The sequence below is a fragment of the Anoplopoma fimbria genome, chromosome 8 (assembly GCF_027596085.1).
Source record: "Anoplopoma fimbria isolate UVic2021 breed Golden Eagle Sablefish chromosome 8, Afim_UVic_2022, whole genome shotgun sequence".
Classification (NCBI taxonomy): domain Eukaryota; kingdom Metazoa; phylum Chordata; class Actinopteri; order Perciformes; family Anoplopomatidae; genus Anoplopoma; species Anoplopoma fimbria.
Genome location: NC_072456.1, coordinates 27,977,664 through 28,001,363, shown reverse-complemented (window position 1 = coordinate 28,001,363; position 23,700 = coordinate 27,977,664). Strand labels below are relative to the sequence as shown.

The 23,700-nt window shown below is 42.8% G+C and overlaps 1 protein-coding gene across 1 annotated transcript in view; it reads right to left on the bottom strand.

Moving 5' to 3' along the window:
- Positions 1 to 325: 325 nt before the first annotated feature.
- herc2 (HECT and RLD domain containing E3 ubiquitin protein ligase 2) overlaps positions 326 to 23,700 on the bottom strand; it is a 66,019-nt gene continuing 42,644 nt past the window's right edge. The window contains exons 60-90 of the mRNA XM_054603521.1: positions 23,452 to 23,629; positions 23,155 to 23,236; positions 22,453 to 22,624; positions 22,217 to 22,361; positions 21,228 to 21,453; positions 19,486 to 19,660; positions 18,192 to 18,378; positions 17,138 to 17,281; positions 16,854 to 17,045; positions 16,615 to 16,768; positions 15,820 to 15,927; positions 15,592 to 15,723; positions 14,848 to 15,006; positions 14,455 to 14,573; positions 13,311 to 13,436; positions 13,079 to 13,234; positions 12,671 to 12,985; positions 11,607 to 11,821; positions 10,327 to 10,504; positions 9,430 to 9,591; positions 8,555 to 8,646; positions 8,317 to 8,456; positions 7,131 to 7,318; positions 6,828 to 7,025; positions 6,123 to 6,206; positions 5,645 to 5,786; positions 5,336 to 5,530; positions 5,028 to 5,140; positions 1,975 to 2,165; positions 1,572 to 1,890; positions 326 to 1,188 (exon numbers count right to left, since the gene is read on the bottom strand). Of these exons, the coding sequence (XP_054459496.1) occupies positions 916 to 1,188; positions 1,572 to 1,890; positions 1,975 to 2,165; positions 5,028 to 5,140; positions 5,336 to 5,530; positions 5,645 to 5,786; positions 6,123 to 6,206; positions 6,828 to 7,025; positions 7,131 to 7,318; positions 8,317 to 8,456; positions 8,555 to 8,646; positions 9,430 to 9,591; positions 10,327 to 10,504; positions 11,607 to 11,821; positions 12,671 to 12,985; positions 13,079 to 13,234; positions 13,311 to 13,436; positions 14,455 to 14,573; positions 14,848 to 15,006; positions 15,592 to 15,723; positions 15,820 to 15,927; positions 16,615 to 16,768; positions 16,854 to 17,045; positions 17,138 to 17,281; positions 18,192 to 18,378; positions 19,486 to 19,660; positions 21,228 to 21,453; positions 22,217 to 22,361; positions 22,453 to 22,624; positions 23,155 to 23,236; positions 23,452 to 23,629 (5,260 nt within the window). The 3' untranslated portion in view covers positions 326 to 915. The remainder of the gene's footprint in view (positions 1,189 to 1,571; positions 1,891 to 1,974; positions 2,166 to 5,027; positions 5,141 to 5,335; positions 5,531 to 5,644; positions 5,787 to 6,122; positions 6,207 to 6,827; positions 7,026 to 7,130; positions 7,319 to 8,316; positions 8,457 to 8,554; positions 8,647 to 9,429; positions 9,592 to 10,326; positions 10,505 to 11,606; positions 11,822 to 12,670; positions 12,986 to 13,078; positions 13,235 to 13,310; positions 13,437 to 14,454; positions 14,574 to 14,847; positions 15,007 to 15,591; positions 15,724 to 15,819; positions 15,928 to 16,614; positions 16,769 to 16,853; positions 17,046 to 17,137; positions 17,282 to 18,191; positions 18,379 to 19,485; positions 19,661 to 21,227; positions 21,454 to 22,216; positions 22,362 to 22,452; positions 22,625 to 23,154; positions 23,237 to 23,451; positions 23,630 to 23,700) is intronic.

Below are 23,700 nucleotides of genomic sequence, written 5' to 3'. Positions count from 1 at the left end.
GGGGGCGACTCCTCTGGTTGTATAGAAGTCTATGAGAAAATGACTCTACTTCTCTCTTGATTTATTCCCTCAGTAAACATTGTAAACATGAGTTTATGGTCTCAATCTCTAGTTTCAAGTCTTCTTCAATACAGCATGATGTTCATTTAGTAAATGATGCTCCATTTAGAGTCAAACAGACCATAAAGCAGGGGATGCTTTAGGGCGGGGCTACACACTGATTGACAGGTCGACACCAGAGACGTATACGGCGTCTCTACGTCTTATAAACAGACTTTGGGATTTGTGAAACATAAATCAAACTTAACACACAATCACTCCGAGGTAACGCGTCACACAGAAGGCTGCGTCCTTTTGCATTTGAATTTATTAACAGAAATGTATTAACATTGAATATGCAGGAATGAGACCTTCTGTGAATACATGGCACAATCATATTATGTACATTCTTTAAGGAGGCGGTGCACAGACATGGTGGTTGGGGGGGGAGTGGGTGGTGTCTCTGACTGACGGAGCGGAGTGAGAAACACTGACTTCTTTAAGTTAAAAATGTTGTTTTTATAGAAAGAAAACATGGCTGTTACCAATAAAACAAAAGTCATACTACTGTTGTGTCGTACATCGATGTCTATATACAAACTAAAGGAGGGAATCCACACAGACACCAGAGGGAGGAAGTCTACCACAGTGCTTTTTTAAAACTGTAACAATATACATAATTCTCATGTAACACAACAATTACATGTGCAGCTCATCACCTTATTTAAAGAAACTAAATGGGAGCAAACCTCACGTCCGTTCCTCTCTTTAGCTTAGGACGCTTCTTTTAAAGCTCATTGCACATTTTTCCCCCAACAGACGTTTTGTGTCTCGTGTGAATGTGAGTGTTAACGGTGAGATGGGCGACCCCCGTCCTCAGTGACCCGTCAGGTAGTCCTGGGTGGAGTCAGAGGCGAAGGAGTCGGCGTCCTCGTTGTCGGAGTCCTCGCTGCTGTCGTCGGCGGCCGGCTCCCCGGACAGAGCGATGCGGGCGTAGTCGTCCGTGTCGATGGACTTACAGAAGTGGATGGCGTATTTCAGCTTCTCCTCCAGCACCTGTTTACACGAGTACCTGGGCAGCTTGAGCAGGAAGAAGCAGGTGTAGGACTCCGGCAGGAAGTGGTCGGGGGGGTTGTACTTATCCAGCACCTACGGGGGGGGGGCAGAGAAGACGGCTATTAGGTCTCCGGATCAAATACATGAAGCTGGATTTATACTTCTGTGTTGAGGGCCTCGAGTCCAGCTCAGTCAAAGCCTCGTGTGTTAAAGCTGCTTCTCTCTCGTGTCCATCAGAATGTAATGTTATTTACAGAATCTGATTAAAGCAAACGGTTTATTTGTGGAGAGATTTTAAATGAGACATGTAGAATAAAATGTATTTGATGAAATATCAAGATCTTAAGCTTAGTTTGGGTTGCTTTTTCTGTGGCATACATGTTGTGTTTAAGGACCCTGGGAAAGATGAAAATCTGACAATAATGACTGTTTTGCCAATATAAATAATCCCTTTCCACCGACTTTCGCTTTCTTACCTGCACAACAAAGTCCCGCCCCCTGAAGTCGGCGATGGTGCGCGGCAGACGCGTCCGACCCCAGACGAACCTCAGGAAGAGGCTCCGCTCCGTGTTGGAGAAGGACTCCATCACCTCCCAGAACCACTGGATGAGCGACGACGTTGGCTCCACCCCTTTATACGTGGCCACTGACTTCAGCAGGTGCAGCGGGATGTCGGGGCTCCCACACACCATCGTCTCCAGCTCGTAGCCGGTGAACAGAGACAGCAGCGGGACGGGAACCACGCGGGCCATGCCCTCACGCACCGCTGACACCTGCTCGTCAAACTCATGGAGCCTGGAGGAGGAAAGCAGACAGGAAGTGAAGACACGAACGTGACAGAGAGAGGTGACGCTGCACTGGTTGGGCGGGTTCTCTCACCTGTAGTTGATGGCCAGGCGGACGTACTCTGCGCGGTTCTCCAGCGTGATGTGCGAGTACTTGGAGCTGAGCTGGATGTCCTGTCCGCTGGCGTTGGGCACCGTGAAGGGGAGGGTCATGGCCTCGAACTCCTCCGCCGTGGCCTCGTTGTCCCGGATGTACATCAGGCCGGGGATGAAATCCTTATCGACCTGTGAGGGGGCGGAGCCACAGGGAGGTCAATACCACGTTGATTTAAAGGAGCAGGAGTCCGATTTAGTGACATTTAGTGGTGAAGCTGCAAACTAAATACTCCTCTGATCACCGCTTAGATACTTTTATCAATACTCATAACTAAATGATTGCTTTTGAAAATATGTATAGAATTAAAAAAGCGAAATTAATTCACAACCGTATTAGAACCACAGACGGAATATAAGAAGTTGACGTCGTCATGGTGACTGATTTCACTCGTTCATGGACTGATTTCGCTGCCGCCATCATGGAAAACGGCCGTTTGAATTAGGTTTCACTTTCGTTTACATGTTGGTGCTCCTTGAACAGATTTTTTAATAAAGTATTAGCTTCTTCAGTATTAACAAAGTTATCCTCAATTTGCGTAATCTCCACTTCACTGTCTCCACAGCTTCCTGTGTGTATGTTTGTTTGTCTTTGTGTTTGTCTATGAGTGTGTGTGTGTGTGTGTGTCTTTGTGTGTGCGTGTGTTTGTGTCTATGAGTGTGTGTTAGTGTGTGTCTATGAGTGTGTGTTTGTGTCTTTGTCTTTGTGTGTTTGTGTCTATGTTTGTTTCCGTCAATATGTGTGTGTTTGTGTCTATGTGTGTGTTTCTGTCTATATATGTGTGTGTGTGTTTGTGTCTATATGTGTGTGTGTGTGTGTGTGTGTGTGTGTGTGTTTGTGTCTATGTGTGTGTGTGTGTTTGTGTGTGTGTTTGTGTGTGTGTGTTTGTGTGTGTTTGTGTGTTTGTGTCTATGTGTGTTTGTGTGTGTTTGTGTGTGTTGTGTGTGTGTTTGTGTGTGTGTGTTTGTGTGTTGTGTTGTGTGTGTGTTTGTGTGTGTGTTTGTGTATGTTTGTGTGTGTGTTGTGTGTGTGTGTGTTTGTGTCTGTGTGTGTTTGTGTCTATGTGTGTGTGTGTGTGTTTGTGTGTGTCTGTGTGTGTTTGTGTCTGTATGTTTGTGTGTGTGTGTGTGTTTGTGTGTGTGTGTGTGTGTTTGTGTGTGTGTTTGTGTGTGTGTTTGTGTGTGTATGTTTGTGTGTGTGTGTCTGTGTGTGTGTGTGTGTGTGTTTGTGTCTGTATGTTTGTGTCTATGTGTGTGAAGTTGGAGGAGCAAATAAAACAAAACCATTCTTAGTTTCAGGTGATTATACACTGATTAAAACATAGTTATGAATATTATCTATAGTTCAGCCCCCTAAATGTTCCACACTGTCCCTTTAAGGTCTGAATAGCCAGAGGATCACCTGCTGGACTCATCCCTCTGTATTCGTGTGCGTATTTGAGCGCGAGTTCTCTCGTGCTGTCGTCACGGCTCCCGTGAGCTCCTCATCTTCTTCAGTCTTAAACTGGATTCATTTCATATCTAACCTTTCAGATATCTCAAGGGCAACAACCGCAAAACAAGAGCAGCTTTGTGAAGGAAAAAAGGCCCTTTTTTTATGTAACCACTTTTATGTAACAGTTCAGAACTCATGATCTCAGCGTGAGGGAAAGGAGCAGACTCGTAACAAAAGCTCAGATTGTGGATCAGGACTTCTTTTTACTGGAGTGAAGGAGGATTTGCAGGTATGCAAGTATGCGTTTCTCCCAGAGGAGCTTAAGGTTTAATCTGAGCAGGACTATATAGGAATGTGGCCTAATGCAGATTATGAGGGTTTGTGCTGTTATATAGCGTAAGACATAAAAGAGGCGTGTCCAGTGGAGCTGCTGGTTAAGGGACGGAAAACACTGTGAACACTTCTCTGTGAGGAGTCTGTCAGACTCTCAGACTCTCTAAACTGCACAGACTTCATGCAAACAAACAGAAAACTCTTCATGAGTATACGCACCATCAGATTTAAGTTTTCAAAGACTCAGACTGTGGGCCTCGCCCCTCCTCCCTGCAGAAATTTGTGATTGACCAATTCAATCCTTTCTTCTAACAGACTTCTTTTATCTTGGAACAATAGAGTCCCTGTCTCAACACCCCATAATGTACAATAAACGACGACTAGTGACGACCAAAAACAGAATGAAGGACGATGTGACGCTTTAGATTGTTGCTGTTCAAGTTCTTCATGATGCAAATTAAAAAAGATATGCTTCAGGAATGTTCTACTGTTTCTGTTTTGTTTTGTGTGTCATGTGCTTCTTGTGTTGAAAATGAACTACAACTGAATTTGGTTGTGCATCCCTGTGTTGCATAAAGACAATAAATGATCCTTGAATTCTCCGTCCACTAGGAGGAAACTCTTTAGGCCTCATGGGTAATAAAAAAGGGACAACGAGAATAATTCACACCTGAACCAGAGTGCAGAGTTTTCAGGCAGAACGTTTGAATGGGGATTTTCACACTTCCTGCAGCTCATTTTCACATCCTACTGTCAATGAACAGCTTTGCTTCAGAAGACAGCAAATACATAAAAAAAGTTTGACCCAAAACATGTATTATTTTCTGGAAAAAAAAACAGCATAATAAACCAAAACTGCCTCTGAACTCTTTAACTAAAGCCCATGTTTTGTCTGCTCTTTGAGATTTTCTTTTGATAACTAATGTAGCATTTTTTCACTTCTATTCACTGAGCCTCTAACCACCACTAAGGTTTATCTGATCTATTTATAATCATATTAATCATATTTTAACTTGAATGAAAACTCTTCTTTTATAAACTGTAGTGCAGAGATTTCAAATTTAAAACTGAATATGTCAGAAACCACTAAAGAACGGTTCTGTACGTACGAGTGGTTCTCCCAGGAGGCCCGTTGTTTGATAAGTTAGATTTTGTCACACTCATCACCATCATCATCATCATCCTCATCATCATCATCAGTGTGGAGCTCATCGTCGTGTACGTACCTCACTGAGGTCGGCGATGGTCAGGTTCATGCCGGCCAGCTGTTTCCACACCGGCTCGGCCAGATTCAGACTCAGAGGACTTCCGGTCCGGATGGCGATGCCCAGGAGAACTCCTGCAGACACAGAGAGAAGGAAGCAGCATCACATGACTCTGTGCTAACAGAAACATCTGTGATAAATGAAGCTCAGCAGGGCAGTCCAGATGTTTTATCAGCCAAAATGCACACGAAGCTTTTTAAAAATAAACATGCATATGTTTTGTTTATTTAGGATTCACGCAGCAGACAGGTGGATTAACGGGACTGTACCTAGGAAGCGGAACATGCTCATGTGAAGAGGGGACTTGGCGGCGGGGTTGAGCAGGAAACAGTCCCTGTTGGCGCCCGACTCGTCGCGTCCGTTGGGGGTGACGATGAGCAGCGGCGTCAGAGCGTTCTGCAGCTCCTCACACATCTCAGCGATGGACTCGCTGTAGCCTCCGCCGCAGTCGTCCACAGACTCACCTGAGATAAACAGAGACACACGGGCACTTGAACACACCACGGTAAGGAAAGCTCAACTCTTAAAGAACGGTAATATGTCTGAAGACGCTTTGGGACATGACGGAGAACACTGACCCACAAACTTGACCTTCCACACCCGATGAGGCAGCAGCAGGCTGTCTGGACTGAACGAGCTCATCTTTGCACACATCTGACCAAAAACAGACTTGGTTCCATCTGGACCGGCTAGACCTCCTTTACTCCGGGAACGCTTCACCTGCAAGGAGAAGAAGAAGAAGGAGAAGAAAGAAATATGGTTTAATTTGGTTCTCTTTTGTTAAATAACTTCAGATAGTGAGGTAGTTCTGATGGGTATGAAATCCTGGATATGACAGTTCTCAATGAATTGGGGGGGCAGAGACCAGAACCGAGACTATGTGGAGCCTCAAAACTCAGTCCAGGAACCCCCACAGACTACACACACACACAACACAGAAATACCCCTTATGAAAGACATCACATGTTACACTCACAGCACAGTGAGGAGGAGGAGGAGGGGGAGGAAGAGGTGGAGGACTACAGTAGCAGTTCCATAGACTCTTGTGTTTCCTACCTGGATCCTGTTGAGCTCCACCACGGGTCCATGCTGTCTGTCCCTCACCATCGTGGCTTGAACCACCTTCCTGAACGCTGCTTCCTGTTCCGACACATAACATAGATATATTATTTAATGCTGAGCAGCAGTTTACTCATCTCACAGCGTTGCTAACACATGAGGAAAAATGACATTAAAACATGCAGAATGATCGGGTTAAACTTCCACACTTTTCCACATACACACAGATGGAAAATCAGCGTGAAGAGAGCTAAAAACACACTCATCTTTGGGCTCATACTGATTCGCCAAACTTTAATGTAGAAATATGATTTAAAGTTCAAACGGTTCACGAGACTCTGGACTTTATTGAGCCAAATGGGCTGGTACAGTTTTCAGGAAATCATTATTTAAGTTTCAGGAAAATAATGTGACCGTTTCAGAAGTCATAATGGGTGTGTATTGGACGGAATGTTCAGACTCAGAGTGGTTAAAAATCTTCTGAAAAAAATATTATTAACTTGGTCCCAATTTTCACATATTATACATTATTTTTGGACCAAAACATAGCTTATCTTGTGCTGGTCGCTGACATGGAGAGACTGTAAGCAACATGAACTCCAGCCCACTGCTCCACTGAACTCAATGTTAACTCTGACAACAACTTTCTCTCTTGTAGTTTAACAAATATATTTCAGAGGTCTAAAGTTCTTTCCGTCTCACCTTGCCCTGGGAGATGAGGATGCCTCTGAGCGTGTCGAAGCCCACCGGGGGTCCGTGGCCCGTCTGACCCAGCCGACCCTCCAGGTCGAACATGGGGATACACGGGCAGAAGAGCTCGGAGATGTGATGCAGCAGCAGCAGCCTGTTCCTCAGGGCCATGATGGGGATCTCCTGCAGGTGGTTGTACTCCATGGGGACCTTGAACACACCACGCAGACAGTCAGACATTTCAAATCGATGCAAACGGTCCGTAACAAGCTTTACTGCCATCTACTGGAAACACGTGGGCCGAGCGGCGTTCACCTGAGCGGGCAGCTTCCCGGCGTTGGTGGGTTTGCTGGTGGACCAGGAGAGCGTGTGAGCAGAACCACAGGCCACCCGGTTGATCTTCTTGCCCTGCAGCGCAGCGACCAGCCGCGGCCTCTGGATGGCGTTAGTGGTCCCGTCTCCGAGCTGGCCCTCGTCGTTGTCGCCCCATGTGTACACTTCTCCTGAACCAAAACACAAACGCAGAGCGTCACTGTGAGGCTGCAGCCCAACACGACCCAGCTGAGATACCTTTACATGCACAGTTATCTTCCACTGTTACTCCTCAGAGGATGAGAATACTATGAATTAGATACGGGACGTGTAAACAAGTGTGATATTCTGAATCAGGCCTTTTCCTGAATGTATCATTTTCTAATTAAGACATGTGTAATAAGCTGATATATATACATGGTAATATTAATATATGTCTGCATAAAGTAGCATAATGTTATAGCCACATGGCACGCACACGCACACACACACACACACACACACACACACACACACACACACACACACACACACACACACACACACACACACACACACACACACACACACACACACACACACACACACACACACACACACACACAACCCTTATCTCTCAGGATCTTATTTTTAGTTTATTAGGTTTAAATGCTATCATTTGGGTCAGCACATTCAATATTTGAGTCACAATCCAAGTTTTTACTGCATTTTCCTTCCTGATTACAACGTCAAGTTTGTTCTCATTAACAGTCGTAAAAACACAGTTTTGCAAAACGTGCAGAATTGTGAGAAAAAAAGGGCGTAGCTGGAGGTCGTACATTAATCAGAGTATGAACGGGAACATATTCATCCTCATTCATCCATTTAACCACTTATCCTTTTAAGGGTCGTTGGGGGAGGGGCTGGAGCCGATTCCATCTGAGATTGTGCAAAGCAGAGTTCACCCTGGACAGGTAACCAGACCATCACAGGGCTGACATATAGAGACAGACAACCGTTCACACTCACATCCACACCACGGGCAATTTACAGTCTTCAATTAACCTAAGCTGCATGTCTTTGGACTGTGGGAGGAAGCCGGAGAACCCGGAGAGAACATGCAAACTCTTGAGAACTAGTAGAATAAACTGAAGTGAAACAAACAGACACACACACATATGAGGGGAACATATAATAAGATGAACCCTACCGTCCTCCGTGCAGCACACACAGTGCAGCGACCCCGTGGCGATGGCGATGACCTTCTTCCCCTGCAGCCCCTGAACCTGTCGGGGTCTTCTAACGTGGTCGTCGGAGCCGTGGCCGAGACGGTGGTAGTCCCCTTTCCCCCTGAGAGAGGACGAGAGGTTAAACACCACTGAGCCAACAACAACAACAACAACACCTACAGTGAAACTAGACGGCGTGGGCGGACCCGCTGTACGTACCAGGTGTAAACGGCTCCAGACTTAGTGAGAGCCACAGAAAACTGAGAGCCACACTCCACTTTGACCACACCGAGACCCGTGAGAGAGTCGATCTGAAAAACAGGAAACCAAGTCATCAGTCGTTTGATGGTCTACTGAAACAGTCAAATATTAAAATAAAATCTCACATATTATTCTTATTATTTAGAACTGTGCTGCCAGACTTTGAACCAAAACCAGTAAAGAGAGTTAGCTTCACACCATCTCCCAGTATCTTTTACGATGGATGTTAAGGTTCTTTAACTGGTTTGGGAGCAGCCTACATCACAGACTCTCTGTCGTTTCATAATCCTTCACAAGCTCTCAGATCTCCTACTGATGGGTTTCAAACACACACAAAAAAAAGCCAAAACATCCTTTTTTAACACAAAAAAGCCAAAACATCCTTTTTTAACTATACTCCAAAATTCCAGTATATGCTATAAAGAGCTTTAAGAGATTTTGAACAATTTTAACATGAGCTAGAAATGTATTTATTTAATTTGGCTAATAATTAATGTCAATCTTGTTTTTTTTCCAACTCCCAATTTTCTTTTTCTTAATGGGTTTTACTGTATTTCATACTCATATATTTTACCATCTACTGTCTTTTTACACTTTCAATTTTATGCATTAGCTTCAGACAGAGCTAGGCTAGCTGTTTCCCTGTTTCAAGTCTTTATGCTAAGCTAACCATCTCCTAGCCGTATAGATCTAACCCTCGGCAATAAAGAGAATAACAATATTTCTCAATATCACACAATTTGGTCTGTTCATGTATAAAATAACTAGTTAAAGAAGAAAGTATAAAGTGATGCTCCTCTCAGCCTCCAGTGATCTCTGCTGTGTAAACTGACCTTCATGGGGATTTTGCAGCCATCACTTCCTCCTCGTCCCAGTTTACCGTAGTCCCCGTCCCCCCAGGACCAGACCATGTCATCGTCTGTGAGACACAACGTCTGTGCGTCTCCGCTGCCGCAAGCTACATCGATGACCCTGTGACCCTGAAGGGCATCAACCTGAACGAACCACACAAACATCAGTCATTGTCTGAGGAGACGTTTGTCACAGTGAGACAGAGTAAACAGTGATTCCTGTCCAAACAGCGACAGACATTCAAGTTTTACTGACGATCGTTATCCTGCAATATTCAGTAAAATATGAGATCAGGAGTTCATTTATGCTTTTCTAGTCTCTGATCTCTGATAATGTTACAGTGTAAACAACCAACCTGTGTTTAAACCAACAGGAGGAGAGCTAGTAACGTTAGCAACACCGCTAATGAACGGAGGTTCAGTTCAGTTACATTGTGATGCGTTCAGGCTCTGTTCAGTGGAAAATGAGTATTGGGTGAAGGTAAATTATAACGTTATCATGATGTGTTCACTGTAATCTGTAAAATGTAGTGTTGGTGACAAACTAGAATAAATCCAGTAGTTTGAAGGAGATGTTTTCACATTAATATAAATCAGATATAAGGGATGAATTATGAGATGTTTAACTTCCTAACACTAGCTCTAAGATTATAATACATCATTAAAACTAATAATGAAGAGATCTGTTTTAATTCATAAAAATACAATCTTTTATTTCCTTATCGTTTGAATTGTGTGTTTTTATGAAGAAAAATAAACTATAAATGACTATAACAAAGTAAAAGTATAACATTTAGAATATTTCATTACTGACTTCAGGGCCTTTAGTGTTCTACATGAACACAGCAGAGAGTCGTGTGAGAGGAAGTTCTGACTCACCAGTTTGGGTTTGAGCTGGTCCTCACTGTCTCCGTGTCCCAGCCGTCCGTAGCGACCCTTCCCCCAGGTGAAGAGCTCTCCACTGGAGGTGATGCAGGCGCTGTGAGCCCCTCCGGCGGCGATGTCCACCACCTCCACTCCCCTCAGGGACTCGATCACACGAGGACGGTCACAGGGGCTGAAGTCAAGAAGAATCTTCGTTATTATAGAAACTAGAGTCACGATTTAGACTCTTAATTGAAAAATCAATGAAATCAAAAGGAGGAACGGTGATTCTCCAGATATCTTTTGTTTCTACACTAACATCTACTTACATGAACGCATAGTTGACAGAAAATTACAGTTTTTAGTCGTATGCTATACAAAGGGAAACATGACAGATATGGCCAGTCGTAATCATAGGAATCATAAACAAATAGATCTGATGGCTTTTTGCAGGAAACTCAAACTGTTGTTGTTAAGTGGCTTCCTGCCCTCTAGTGGCTGCAGAATTAAGTTCTTGTTCTTACATTTTAAATAACTTATTTAAATTTTACCACATAACCTTCGGGTGGTACATTCTTTTTATTTATCACACTTGGTACCTTGTAGCTTAAAAGAAGAATTTGAAAATGTAAATGTCAGATATCAGAGCAGAAAAACCAATGATGTGTTGATCTTAATGAATCAACACTCAATAGTTTAACAAAGGCAGAGCAGACAGTGCTGAAAAAAATAAATGTTTTTATCAAAGAAATACGGAAATTGTGGATTTGGAGAATAAAAACACTTCACACTAGTCGTGTTTTCTGTTCAACTGTCAAACAGATTATTAGTTAACCTTTTGAAAATAGCACAAAAACAAAATGCAAAATGAGGCGAACATAGTAGAAGAAGAAGTAGAGGTTGAAAAGCAGAAACAAAACAAGTCTCTCTGTTCATCTAATCATCTACTAGAGAAACATTAAGAGAGGACATTAGTTGTAATAGTTATTTCATGTCAGCTAGTGTTGTTTATGTTCCCTGTTGTCTAAAGAGATGAAGAGAATATAAATAAATATCCAGGATGATGGCGTGATCAGAGACAGCTGATTAGTTATGAGAGAACTTATTCAGCAAAAGTGTTTCCATAATCCATTTCATGCATCATCTTATCAAAAACAAGTCTGGAGTTTGCTGTTTCCATACAGATTTTTTCACTGTGTGCATAAAAATACGTGAATGTAAACAGGATTATTGACAGTGACACTGATTCGTATTGACATTGTGTGTGATGTGAAAGCGTTGCATGTGATCTTGACCTTCGGTTCCCGTGACCCAGCTTCCCGTCCTCGGCCTCCCCCCAGGAGTAGACCTCTCCCTCAGAGGACAGAGCCAGGCAGTGCTTCCCTCCGGAGTTCACGGCCACTTTCCTGATGAAGACGTGTTGGATGGACTCCAGCAGAGTCGGGGTGGACACGGACTCCGTGCCTCCGATCCCCAACCTGCCCCCGGCTCCGTATCCTGTAGCATACAGCTGAGGGTCGACACAAAATATGTGTGTTAGTACCACAATATATTCAGTTTTAATGGGAGTCATCAGATTAATATTCTTGATCAAAAGTGGTGTAACAGATCCGTAATTCTCAGGGTTTTTCATGCATGTGAACCAGGATAAATAACACCAACATAAGTAACCATTATAGAACCTCAGATTAACAGTTTACCGTTAACCATCACAGTGTGAATAAAGTTTTACTGACGATCGTTATCAAATGTTCAGTAAAATATGAGATCAGGACTTCATTTATGTTTTTCTAGTCTCTGATCTCTGATAATGTTACAATGTAAACAACCAATCTGTGTTTAAACCAACAGGAGGAGAGCTAGTAACGTTAGCAGCACCGCTAACGGCTAACAGGAGGAGAGGTTCAGTTAACAAAGAGGTTCAGTTCAGATACATTATGATGCGTTCAGGCTCTGTTCAGTAAAAATGAGTAAAACTGCTGATGACTAAATTTATTTGAATCCATAAAAATACAATCTTTTATTTCCTTATCATTTAAATTGTGTGTTTTTATGATGGAATAAAACACTGAAAATTACTATAACAAACATATTTATAATTGTTGATGGTTTACTGACTTCAGAGTGGTTAAATGATTTTTGGGACGATGGCAAATAAGAAAAGTCTCGTAGACCAGCTGCTATAACAAGAAACAAAATCTGCTTGTATTAATCGGCTGCAAAAAAGGGTGATATGGGATCTCTTAAATTCATATTTGCTCCCTTTCTTTCTTTTGTGCTGATCATAAAAAACAAATAGTTTTTTATGATCTGTTGCTCCACCATTGATCAATGCTGTCTGATAAAAGGAGACGCATACCTTTCCATCAGCGGTGACAGCAAACAGCGTCTGCTCCCCACCGATGAGCTGAACCGGCCGCAGCGTGGCGAGGGCTTCGGTGGGGGTGGGCACTTTGACCTTTGCCCCCTCGATGCCCCCCAGCTGACCCCTGTGGTTGTGGCCCCAGCCGTAGATGGTGCCGCTGCCCCCTGCGGAGAGGGTCCAGTCGTCCGGCCGCCGGTTCATCCACTGAACGAGCTGCTCGTCGTGCTCGCGCTTGAACAGGTCGTGACTCTCGTGGAGGCCGTTCATGGTCTCGTGATCCGCCATGAGCTCACGGATCTTCTTTGTGACCTTATAAAAGGGCAGACGGGAGTGACGGAGGGTTAAAGACATCCTTGTGTTGATGAGTGATTAGGATAAAAACAGAAGTGAAGGCTCTCTCACCTCATCCAGGAAAGGTCTGGGTAGAGACGTCCTCTTGTCCAGAGCCACAGCGACTCTGGAGGCCGTGCAGTACCGACGGAACCAGGCCCACTTATGGGTCTCTGCACAGCAGGGCAGAGTATCGAGCTCCAGATCGCAGGCCAGAGCAACCAGGACCTGAACACAGAGTTAAAATCAGCCTCATGCCCTCTGGTGTAATCGTGTTCATGAAGGGAAACAGTTGTGAGCGTACCTTGAAGAACGGACTGTGGAGCAGCTGCTTCCCCCCCCTGACAATGGGGTCCTCGTACTCGTACTGCCTCTGTAGGGCCTCAGGGAGCCCCTTCACTAGAGCAGCCAGAGCACTGCCGGTGAAACTCTGGATGAAAATAGATCAGTGATCAATTACAGCATTAGGAAAAATATAGGCCTTGTTTATTATATATTTAAACATTAAATATCTCAGTCTTTGTGATGTTTGTGATAGAAACAGTTCTCAAGTATACTTAATGAAAAAAGTAAAACAGAACAAAGCAGTCGATTGTACGGAAGTCCTTAGAGGAAAGTGAAACATAAAAAGAAGACTTCAGAACAGGTGAAAAAAGGTTTTCCAGGATCATCTAAGTATTTCTAAGTTCTTATATCTTTTTTAATTTGTGAAAGAGAGAAAAAAATATGGGCAGGTAAAGTTTTTTTTTCCTTCCAGGAACATTTTTCACAAAACTCGTTGTTGTAATACTGATTTAAGCCACAAGAGGCAGAAGTGCACCACTACCTCATATTCTAAATAGAACTCAAAACATTCATCTTTTGAATATTTAGTTTACATAACTTTTTATGTAACCATTTTTAAAACTTTTTATTTATTTACATAACTGACTAAAAAAAGATTGATCAAAAAAAAAAAAAATTCTTCTACCTGCCTGTTTTCTCAGAATTTTTTGCCCTTTTGCCTTTATTTTATTGTTAGAAGAGAAAAATGGACGTCATGCAGCAAAGATCCACAAGACGGATTCAAACCCGGATTGCTGCAGTAAGGAAAAAATATTTTTGTTTTTTTCTGAGTCATAAACACAGTAGAGAAACAATGTAAATAAGAAAAATGCTCTCCTGCCTTCCTGGTCTTCCATAGATTTGACACATTTGAGTGAAATATTTTCCAATTAAGTTTTAATGGATTATATTTTTTTTCGACTTTCTGAGCTATGACTGTTTTATAACGTTTTAAACTATACTATGACTTTTTAATGACTTTTCTTTTTTTACATTTTCCAATCAGCATGATGCAATAGCCATCAAATATAACGTCTATATTATTCTTTATATATAGCATAAATGATATTATTTCATATACAAAGTAAACATTGAGTTAAGCTGTTTGATCACGCTGTCCTCACCATAGAGCGAGCCTCCCCCTCACTGTCTCCCAGCAGCCTGTTGATGTTGATGGACTGACCGTACTCTGTGGTCAGAAGCTTCCGTAGTCTCTGCAGAGCCCACATCCTGTGTCCAGCAGCTGGACCACAAGAAATCACATGAAACATCAATATAAATGTCACTCATGTCACAATATGACCACATTTACATGCACCAACATGCTGTTCTTAGTCTGAGAAAGACACTATTCTACTAAGCTGTTTATATCTAATGAAAATAAATATCCACTAATGTTCCCGTTCACATGACTCAGATCAAATTCAGAATATTGTCATGTTCAGAATCATATAAAAATATTACAGTTGATCTTAATATAGTCTATGTGCTGGTGGATCAGGACCATCATACTGTACCTAGAGCACTCAGCTGGGCACAAGCAGCGAGGGAAGCAGCCAGACGAGGCACGATGCTCCTGTTGGAGGCAAAGTTGAGCCTGAAGTCCAGCAGACAGGTGACCAGGTCCATGGAGGGGCAGGACAGGATGCAGCGGTCGGAGAGCAGGTCTTTGGGACCTGAAGGAAGACACAAAGAAAAAAAGACTCAGTGTCACAAGAATAGGCAGCAGTGATGTAACCGTTGTTGATCTGTGATCGGTATTGATCCCTCTCACGGTTCTAGTCTCTGATCTCTGATAATGTTACATTGTAAACAACCAATCTGTGTTTACATCAACAGGAGGAGAGCTAGTAACGTTAGCAGCACCGCTAACGGCTAACAGGAGGAGAGCTAGTAACATTAGCAGCACCGCTGATTTACTGACTTCAGAGCGGTTTAAATTATATTTTTGGACGGTGGCAAAAACAACAGTCTGGATTCTTGTAGACCAGCTGCTATAATCAAACAACAAATGGATCTGTATCTGTTAATATGGATCGTCAATGATCAGCAATTAATATCGGCTGCAAAAAGAAGTGATCAGGGATCTAAAAGTTATATTTGTTCCCTTTTTTCTTTTGTGCTGTTTAGATCTGTGATACGATCTGAACCGTGACTTTATGATCCGTTGCTTCACTACTCTGCAGTCTGTGCTATCAAACATCAAACATAAAGGTGTATTTAAGCCGGTGTAGATGAGCGTTGTGTTTGATGCTTCTCACCAGCAGCAGGCATGATGGGATAGACGGTGAAGCGCCAGCCCCAGCCGTTCACAGAACCATCGCTGGTGAACTTCCACTTGAGTTCATCTCCGGGGATCCTCAACTCACTGGACCAGTCGGACCACTCCCGACCTAAAGAACACAGAACGTTGTGTCACCACATCTTATTTTTGATTCATCAGCATTCACTCAGTGACTGTTTAGCTTCAAGGGTCTCCCTGTAATCACCTGATCTGACAGAGACGATCCTATTGGCTCCATCCATGATTGTCAACGGGTCGTGGCGTCGCTCGGTTGAACATTGTCTGTCAAACTCGATCCTCAGACCCTCGGCACCTACAAAATAAAAAGAGAGATGTTGTCTGCATCCAAGAGATGATTCATAATGATCTCCAGCAGCATCCTGAACATCGTCCTGCTCATTCAAGATGGTCAAAGTGAAACCATTTAACTAACGGCAAACTAAAGTGTAGAGCTGCACCGAATGTAATTTTTTTTACATTCAAAGTTTCAACTGAGGTTTTTGGAATGAAGCTTTGAATGTCTGTCGTCATGTTTTATGACATAATCACCCTTAAAATGGTGGAAAGAAGTAGATTTTGTGTTATTTTGGTTATAAATGTAATTTATGCTGCTGTTAGATTGCTGCTAGACAGCCCCGTTAATAAAGGTGCTGCCTCCCTTGGCAAGCGCTTCAGCCAAAACTGTTGTGAGTGTTTGAGCAAAAGAGAGAGAGAGACAGAGAGAGAGAGAGAGACAAGGAGAGAGACAGAGAGACAGAGAGACAAGGAGAGAGACAGAGAGAGACAGAGAGAGAGACAGAGAGAGACAAGAGAGAGAGAGAGAGAGAGACAGAGACAGAGAGAGAGAGAGAGAGAGAGAGAGAGAGAGGAAGAAATACCAGCTTTAAGCAGAATTAATAGAAATGAATAGAAATTTCAACAATATAAATGAAGCTTCCAACTACTTGATACAGCCCTTCTTAAGTGTAAAATAAAGAACCCCTCCGTTTCCCCTCGGTACCTGGTATCTTCACGGTTCCACTGGTGGAGGTGTCATCGGTGTACGGGTGGCTGCTCTCCACAACGACAGGCTGAGAGGACAGACGGCCGCTCTGTGAGTCCGTGGCGACGTCCTCCAGCTCGGTGACACACAACTCCAGCAGCATGTCGGCCACCTGAAAAAAACCACAACAGAGACCAGTTGTTACAAACATCATCTGAATCAGGAGCTCCTACGTGACATCACAGACAGAAGGTCACCTGAGGGTAAGCGGTTCCCATCCCAGACAGAACAGCAGACAGCACCTCCCTGCCCTTCTCCCCAGAGCGACAGGAAACCGACAGTTTGAGGAGGTCCACCATCACACGGGTGTCATCGGGGACCAGCAGACTGGTGAACTCATCGAGGTACTGAGGCTCCGGACCGACCACTTTACTCTGACTCTCAGAGTCCTGCAGACGAGACAAGAAACATGTGAAACAGCTGAGCTTAGCTACGTGTTGCTGGGGGGGTCGATGGATTCCCCGGAGCTGGTCGGTCTCACCTCTTTGGTCTTCGTCATGGTTTCGGCGATGATGCTGGCCGCTCCGGGGTCGTCGGTGACGGGGATGAAAGGTCGTGAGGAGGATCCGGAGGCGGAGGGAGTCATAGCGGATGAAGGTGTGACGGCGTCATCAGATGAGGGAGCCTGCTCATATACACAACAACACACACATTGTAGAGCTGTGTTCACACAATATAGCTATTTGCATTATGCATTATTGGCAATAATCATTCTCAAATAATCAACCAGACTACATAAAGAAAAACAGTAATTTTACCTCTCAGAACACAGGGGTTGTTGGTCTACTGCTGCCTCCATCTGTTAGTGTGTTTGTGTTATTGTGTGACTTTGGTGAATCTGAATTAACCCTTTAAAACACCAAAGTCACTCAACAACACAAACAGACTAACAGATGGAGGCAGCAGTAGAGCAGTAGCTCCTGTGTTCTGAGAGGTTAAATCTCTGTTTGTGTGAATGTAGTCTGGTGTCTTTGTAGAGAGCATAGATAACAGCTTCAGTTCTCCGTCATAAAGGTAAAGAGGTGTAAATATTCTAAATATAGCGTTCTCTTAAACTGATATTGATTCTTTTAGGAGTCTAAAATACGTCCACAGCAGAACATTGATCTGCTCCGTGCTGGTTCTCCTGTCTGTTTCTACAAACATCTGCTGTAGTGAAACACTGACTGTGGAGGAGAACCTCACACAGACACACTGATAAACATCACTACTGTACCTTTAAGTATGAAAACTTTAAGATTTTTTTATGGTAGAAAACTTCGTATGAGTTGCATTTATGATTAAAGCCCTGTGAGAGTTTCTGTTGACTCCATGTTGGAACCTGAACTTTGCTGATTGTTGCATTTTCACACCTGGCCACTAAAACTGCACATTGCAAGTTTCCTGTTTTACAGTAAATCAGCACAAAATGCAGTTGAAGCAGCGCTTTTATGACAAAAAAACTATGTTCACTGACTGATATTAAAAAGTTTTTCAGAGACAGAGTTGGTGTTTGTGAATCAAAGTCATACTAAATATTTATATCAGGATCTCACCTCTCCCTTCTTGTCCTGCCAGGGATTGGGGCTGACTCGTTCCTCGGTTTCAGGGAGGACAGGAGGACCTTCCTCATCACTCACGCTGGAGGAGGAGGAGGAGTCTGACGGGGGAACAGGTGAGCTGGCGGGACATTCTGATGGAAGAATCATACTGGCCGGCATCAGAGCACCGACCACCGCGTCCCTGTGAGGAAACACACAACCCATCTTACACTCTTTATCCCATCCTGCTCAGAGTTCATGCCTCAGCAGAACCTCACTCTTCTCTGGTTTGTAAATGCAGCGACTAGGATGTTAACTGGTGATACTGGAACTGTATCCTCAGCCAACGTTCCTCTGACAAACAACAAATTGAACGTATAACCATTAAAGTCCCAAAGCTTCAACATCATAAACTCTTCAACTGGCTTTATGATTGTGCCTACTTTAAATCTTTGATTTATACATTTGTATCCACTTTTTAAGTAAAGTGTAAATCCTCTTTCTTGTCCTTTTTTTAAATATATATAATAATTTAGTTATTTTGGATTTTTAAAGTTTTTTACTTTACTTTATTACTGTTATTACTTATTTAAAATACTTGTTTTGATCTTGTTTTTTTATCTTGTTTGCACCATCCTCTCTGCTGCTGTAATCCTGCAAATTTCCCAGCTGTGGGACTAATAAAGGATTATCTTATTTTATCTTTTAATCTGCTCAGCTGTTCTGACGTTTTGTTGTCTGTTTTCAGACTTTTTTGTGAGTACATCACATGTCATTTCTGATTTTTATTTGAGGGCTGTTTGTCTGTGTATGAGGGCCATTATAGGTAAGAAAATAATAAAAAATTCTAGCTACAAAGCCGAGGGAGGGGGTTAAGATAAGTCTGGTACTAAGCCACCAAGCATAATTCCTTGTATGTGTAACGTAAATCGTTTCTGCTTCTGATATTAGCAACATTTTCTCTCCACCTCTGAAACGCTTTGTTGATATTGTTAGACTCTCTTCGACTGACTTCTTTGAGTTGCTCTGCAGTGAAGGCAGCTAATGCTAATGATGGAATAGAAACTTTCCTTACATATTGAGAGAAACTTATATTTTCTTTAGACAACTGTTGAAAAACAAGCAAACACAACTTGCTAGCCAGCGTTAACTGACGTGTTCAGAGATTTATTCTGCTTCCACGAAAATAAATCAGTGTATTGCAAAAAAGAAAAAGGGGATGATGTGGGAGTAAGGTCTTTAGCCAGAGTTGACCCGTTGCATCCTCGTCCGGAGAGGACGGTTCAGACCCCCTGCTGACTGAACGTACCTGGCATACAGGATCTGGAGGGCGGACAGGACGTGGGACAGAGCCTGCTGTTTGGCCGGGTTCCCGTCCAGACTGAGGAGGATCTTTGCCAGCGAGGGTCGATTGGGCTTCACGCTGCTCTGACCACTCAGCTTGTTGTTCACTGCTGCTGATGAGTCACTGTCTGACTGGACGCCTGCAGCGCACAACAACAACACAACAAATACACACACGTTATTATTGAACCAGCTGCAGACATCATCAGATTGTTGCAGAGCTGCAGTCCAGCTTTTGTTTCCGTCTGTAAAGAAGCAGCTACAGCCATCTAGACGGACAGATGGTTAAATGTCTCACATCTACACAAAATGAAAGCAAAAACTTCTGCAACTGTGTTTTCTTTCACATCACTTTTTAAAAACCCATTTCTACAGACTATATGTGATGTGGTCTTTTTACTGCTTTATTTTATTACTGTGTATTTTATTCCTTATTTATTTGATTTACAAGCTTGTTTTTAACTTATTGATCATTTGTATTGTTTCATCTTTTTTTCTGTTTATCAGGGTTTATATTTTAATTTAGTTTATCTTGCTTTTGTTGAGCCTTCTGTTGTTTTATGCCTTGTTTTTTCTGTCACTTGGTAAACTCTGTTTTTATAGTTGCTATATAAATAAAGTTATTATAATGATCATAATAATAATTATTATATAGCAGAGCATATCTGAAAATGCTTCATCTATTGCTGTTCTTTACTTCAGATGGCACCAGATGACCTGTGTACATCTGGGCTCATACTGATTAAACTTAAGGAGTAAATTAGTTATTCACTCAGCATAAATTCTAGAAAAGTGGAGGAGAAACTTTTAAGAGCAGCTCTCAAGTGATCACATGATTATTCACATGTTTGCTCAGAGAATAAATAGCTAATTATAGAAAAGGATCTATGAAATGTAGAGGAAAAAATTATCATTTAATGTATAACCTTTGTATTAAGTGTGACTCTCTGTGTTATACTGTTTTTGTGGCCTGCGCGAAAGCATGACCGGCTCCCTTTCCGCTGAACTAGACTTGAACCCCTGATTTTATATATGAACTGTCTTTCTTAATACAATGCCTGCTCTGTATACCACACTGACGTGTTAAATGATGGAAGGTTGAAATATAGCCTAGCCTGCACATTAACCTCTTCTTGTGTGCCTTCATTTGGGAAAATTCCCTGTTCTTTAGTAAGTGATGTCTCTTTGTTCTATATTAAGTATGTCCATCCCTTCATTGAATGGAACTATTGACTCTTTGTTCTTATGCATATAGAAACCCTGGTGAAGATGCACTCAGGACCGATTCCTCGGCAGTCGCTGACTGTCACTTTGTTGGTTTCGGTCCTTTTGCGCAAAAGCTTATAAATATACAAAGATAAATTTCTCTTTGTTGGTCTCCCTTATTCGGTCAACTTCCACCACATGAAACATCCGCCCACTGGTCATTCTATAATACAAATTATTTTTTTATAATCTACTTTTAATTCTTAAAATATCAAATAAAATAAGCAACAATCTAATATATTAGTAATATATACAGAGTAGAGATAAATTAATATGAAAATGGAACTAAAAAATAATTATTTAGCACATTACAATCTGTTGAACATGTATGTGTCTGTTTGTGAGAAAAGAATAAACAGAGCTGCTAAAAACAACCATCACCATCTTAACAGTGAGACTGTGTATTCTGTGGTGATTGGCTGTAAGGGTGTGGAGGATTACCTAAATATGAGGCTCCGAGTGAGTCCCTGGCGGTCTGGAACAGCACCGGCTCATGAACGGAGGGCGTGGTCACGTCCACGGTGGTCCAGGCCACGCTGTGGGAGGAGCCACAGGCCACCCGAGTGATCTTCTGTCCCTCCAGACCCTGAACCAGCGTGGGCTTCCTGTTGACTGTGGTGGTGCCGTTACCCTGCTGCCCGTGGTCATTGTCCCCCCACGCAAACACCTGACGGAGACAACAACAACAACGTGATATAACTTTGGTTTTTGGTCAGTATGAAGCTTTGTGCTGCCTTCAAGGTTTCTTTGAGCTGCTGTAAAAAAGGAAACCATCATCTTAATTTCACATATTTTAGATATACTGCTGAAATGTGCAGGAACCTTAAAGGAAAGGTACGTAAAAGACATCGCTCCAAGCACTCGATCTTAACAACCAAATGAAGTGGTTGATATTGAGTAGCTGCCTCTCATATGAAGTGATGTGGTAACAGTATTTAGTTTGTTGGGAGGAAAGTGACAGATCCAAAGTGGTTCTACATGTTCCTCCAGTAGACTCTGAGAACCCTCGTTGTCTCAAACTCATTAAAACCTCACAAGTTGAGGAGGAAACAGCAGCAGTTCATCTCAACATCTGGACAACAAGCAGAACATCAGTCTGCAGTAATGATCAGTGTTCTACTGTTTGGAGATCAGCCGTCCATCCTCGTCCACTGCAGGTAACGTTAGTCTGATCAGAACAGGATCATCAATCAAAGATCATCACTGAGATCACTGATTAGCTGGGAATGTAATTTAAAGATTTTGGAACTTCTTGTTTTGCTGCTCGAGAAAGACTATTTGTTTACGTACAAGAATATTAAAGAAATGTTGATTCTTTCCTTAATTAAATGTATTTTTTCTCACAAAAGAATCAAAAAGAACCAATAAGCAGAATCAATAAGAGTCCTAGTATGGATAATTTCCTACTGATGGAGGCGGTCAGCACCAACCTGTCCTGTTTCTGTAACAGCCAAACAGTGCAGCGCTCCAACAGCCACATGGACGATCTTCTTGCCCCTCAGTCCCTCCACCATCTGGGGCTTCCTCACATGAACATCTGTACCGTGTCCCAGACGGAAGTAGTCTCCTTTGCCCCTGTTTGGAAACAAGAACCGTGAACACTCACTGGAAAAACAAAAAGGAACCAATGATCATAAACAGTCATGGTGTCACTCATCAGTCTTACCAGGTCCACACCACTCCAGACTTAGTCAGAGCCAAGGAGAACTGAGCTCCACACTCGATCTGGCAGACAGCCTGCCCGTTCAGCCGCTCTATGTTCTGGGGGATGTTGCAGCCTTCACTGCCTCCTCGACCCAGCTTACCAAAGTCCCCGTCGCCCCAGGAGAACACCAAGCCTGATAAAAAATATATAAAACATACATTAGAGAGCAGAAAGTGAAACACACCAATCTGAGCCAAAAGAAAACGTCTTTTTATGAGCTCTAGGCTCCTTTTTTCAATTGTTCCTAATGAGGACAGAGTGTATGAGGCCGTCTAGAGAGAAAGGGCTGCACCAAGCTTATGTTTTCTGAGCGCTCCGCCTTTTTTGTGGCTCTGTTTGATGCACATGGTGATAAAAACTATGTAAAACTTATATATAGGAGCCCTTATAGATAATAAAAAGCACAGGAGTGTTGCTAGTCTATCAAACAACGGTGGTGATAGGTTATCAAGATATTGTTGTCATAGAAGCGCTCTGAGCACTTTTTCGTTGAAACACTGTGATGAAGCTCCACGGCGCCTTGCGGATGCTTTTCTCCCATAAAAAGGTGATTTTGTGGACACAGAGCCTTATGGATTTATGAATGTTGTTTTAAATTTAAGACTGAGAGAACACAATTCTGTAATGCTACTAGAAAAGATAATATTTAAGTGACAGTATTACCTTCATCAGTGAGGGCCAGAGTTTGGGCATCTCGGCTCCCACAAGCCACCTGGATGACACGATGTCCCAGAAGCACTTTCACCTGGAGGACAAAGTCACAACATGGTACAGTAAGTTATTGGCTGTAAATATGTATTTCTTTAGGTCACCTGATGAGTACAACAAATACAAAAAATACATTCTCTATCTGTGATAAAGTCTGTTGCTGTTTGCACATCAGTGTTCCTGTAAATTGTAATATATTTTCTTCATCTTTATGAATCATTTATATTATTTAAAAAAAAAAGATGTACATACCAGTTTGGGCCTCAGCTGGGTGGTGTTGTCTCCGTGTCCGAGGCGGCCGTACTCCCCTAAACCCCAGCTGTACAGCTCACCGCTGGAGGTGATGGCGGCGCTGTGAGAGCTGCCGCAGGCGATGTCTCTGATACGCTTCGTCTTCAGCGCCTCGATCAGCCGAGGCTTGTCACAGTTCCTAAGAGGGAATAAATATACTTTTATTTAAATACATCTTTAGGAAGTAGTCCATAAAGCTGCTTTGTTGAC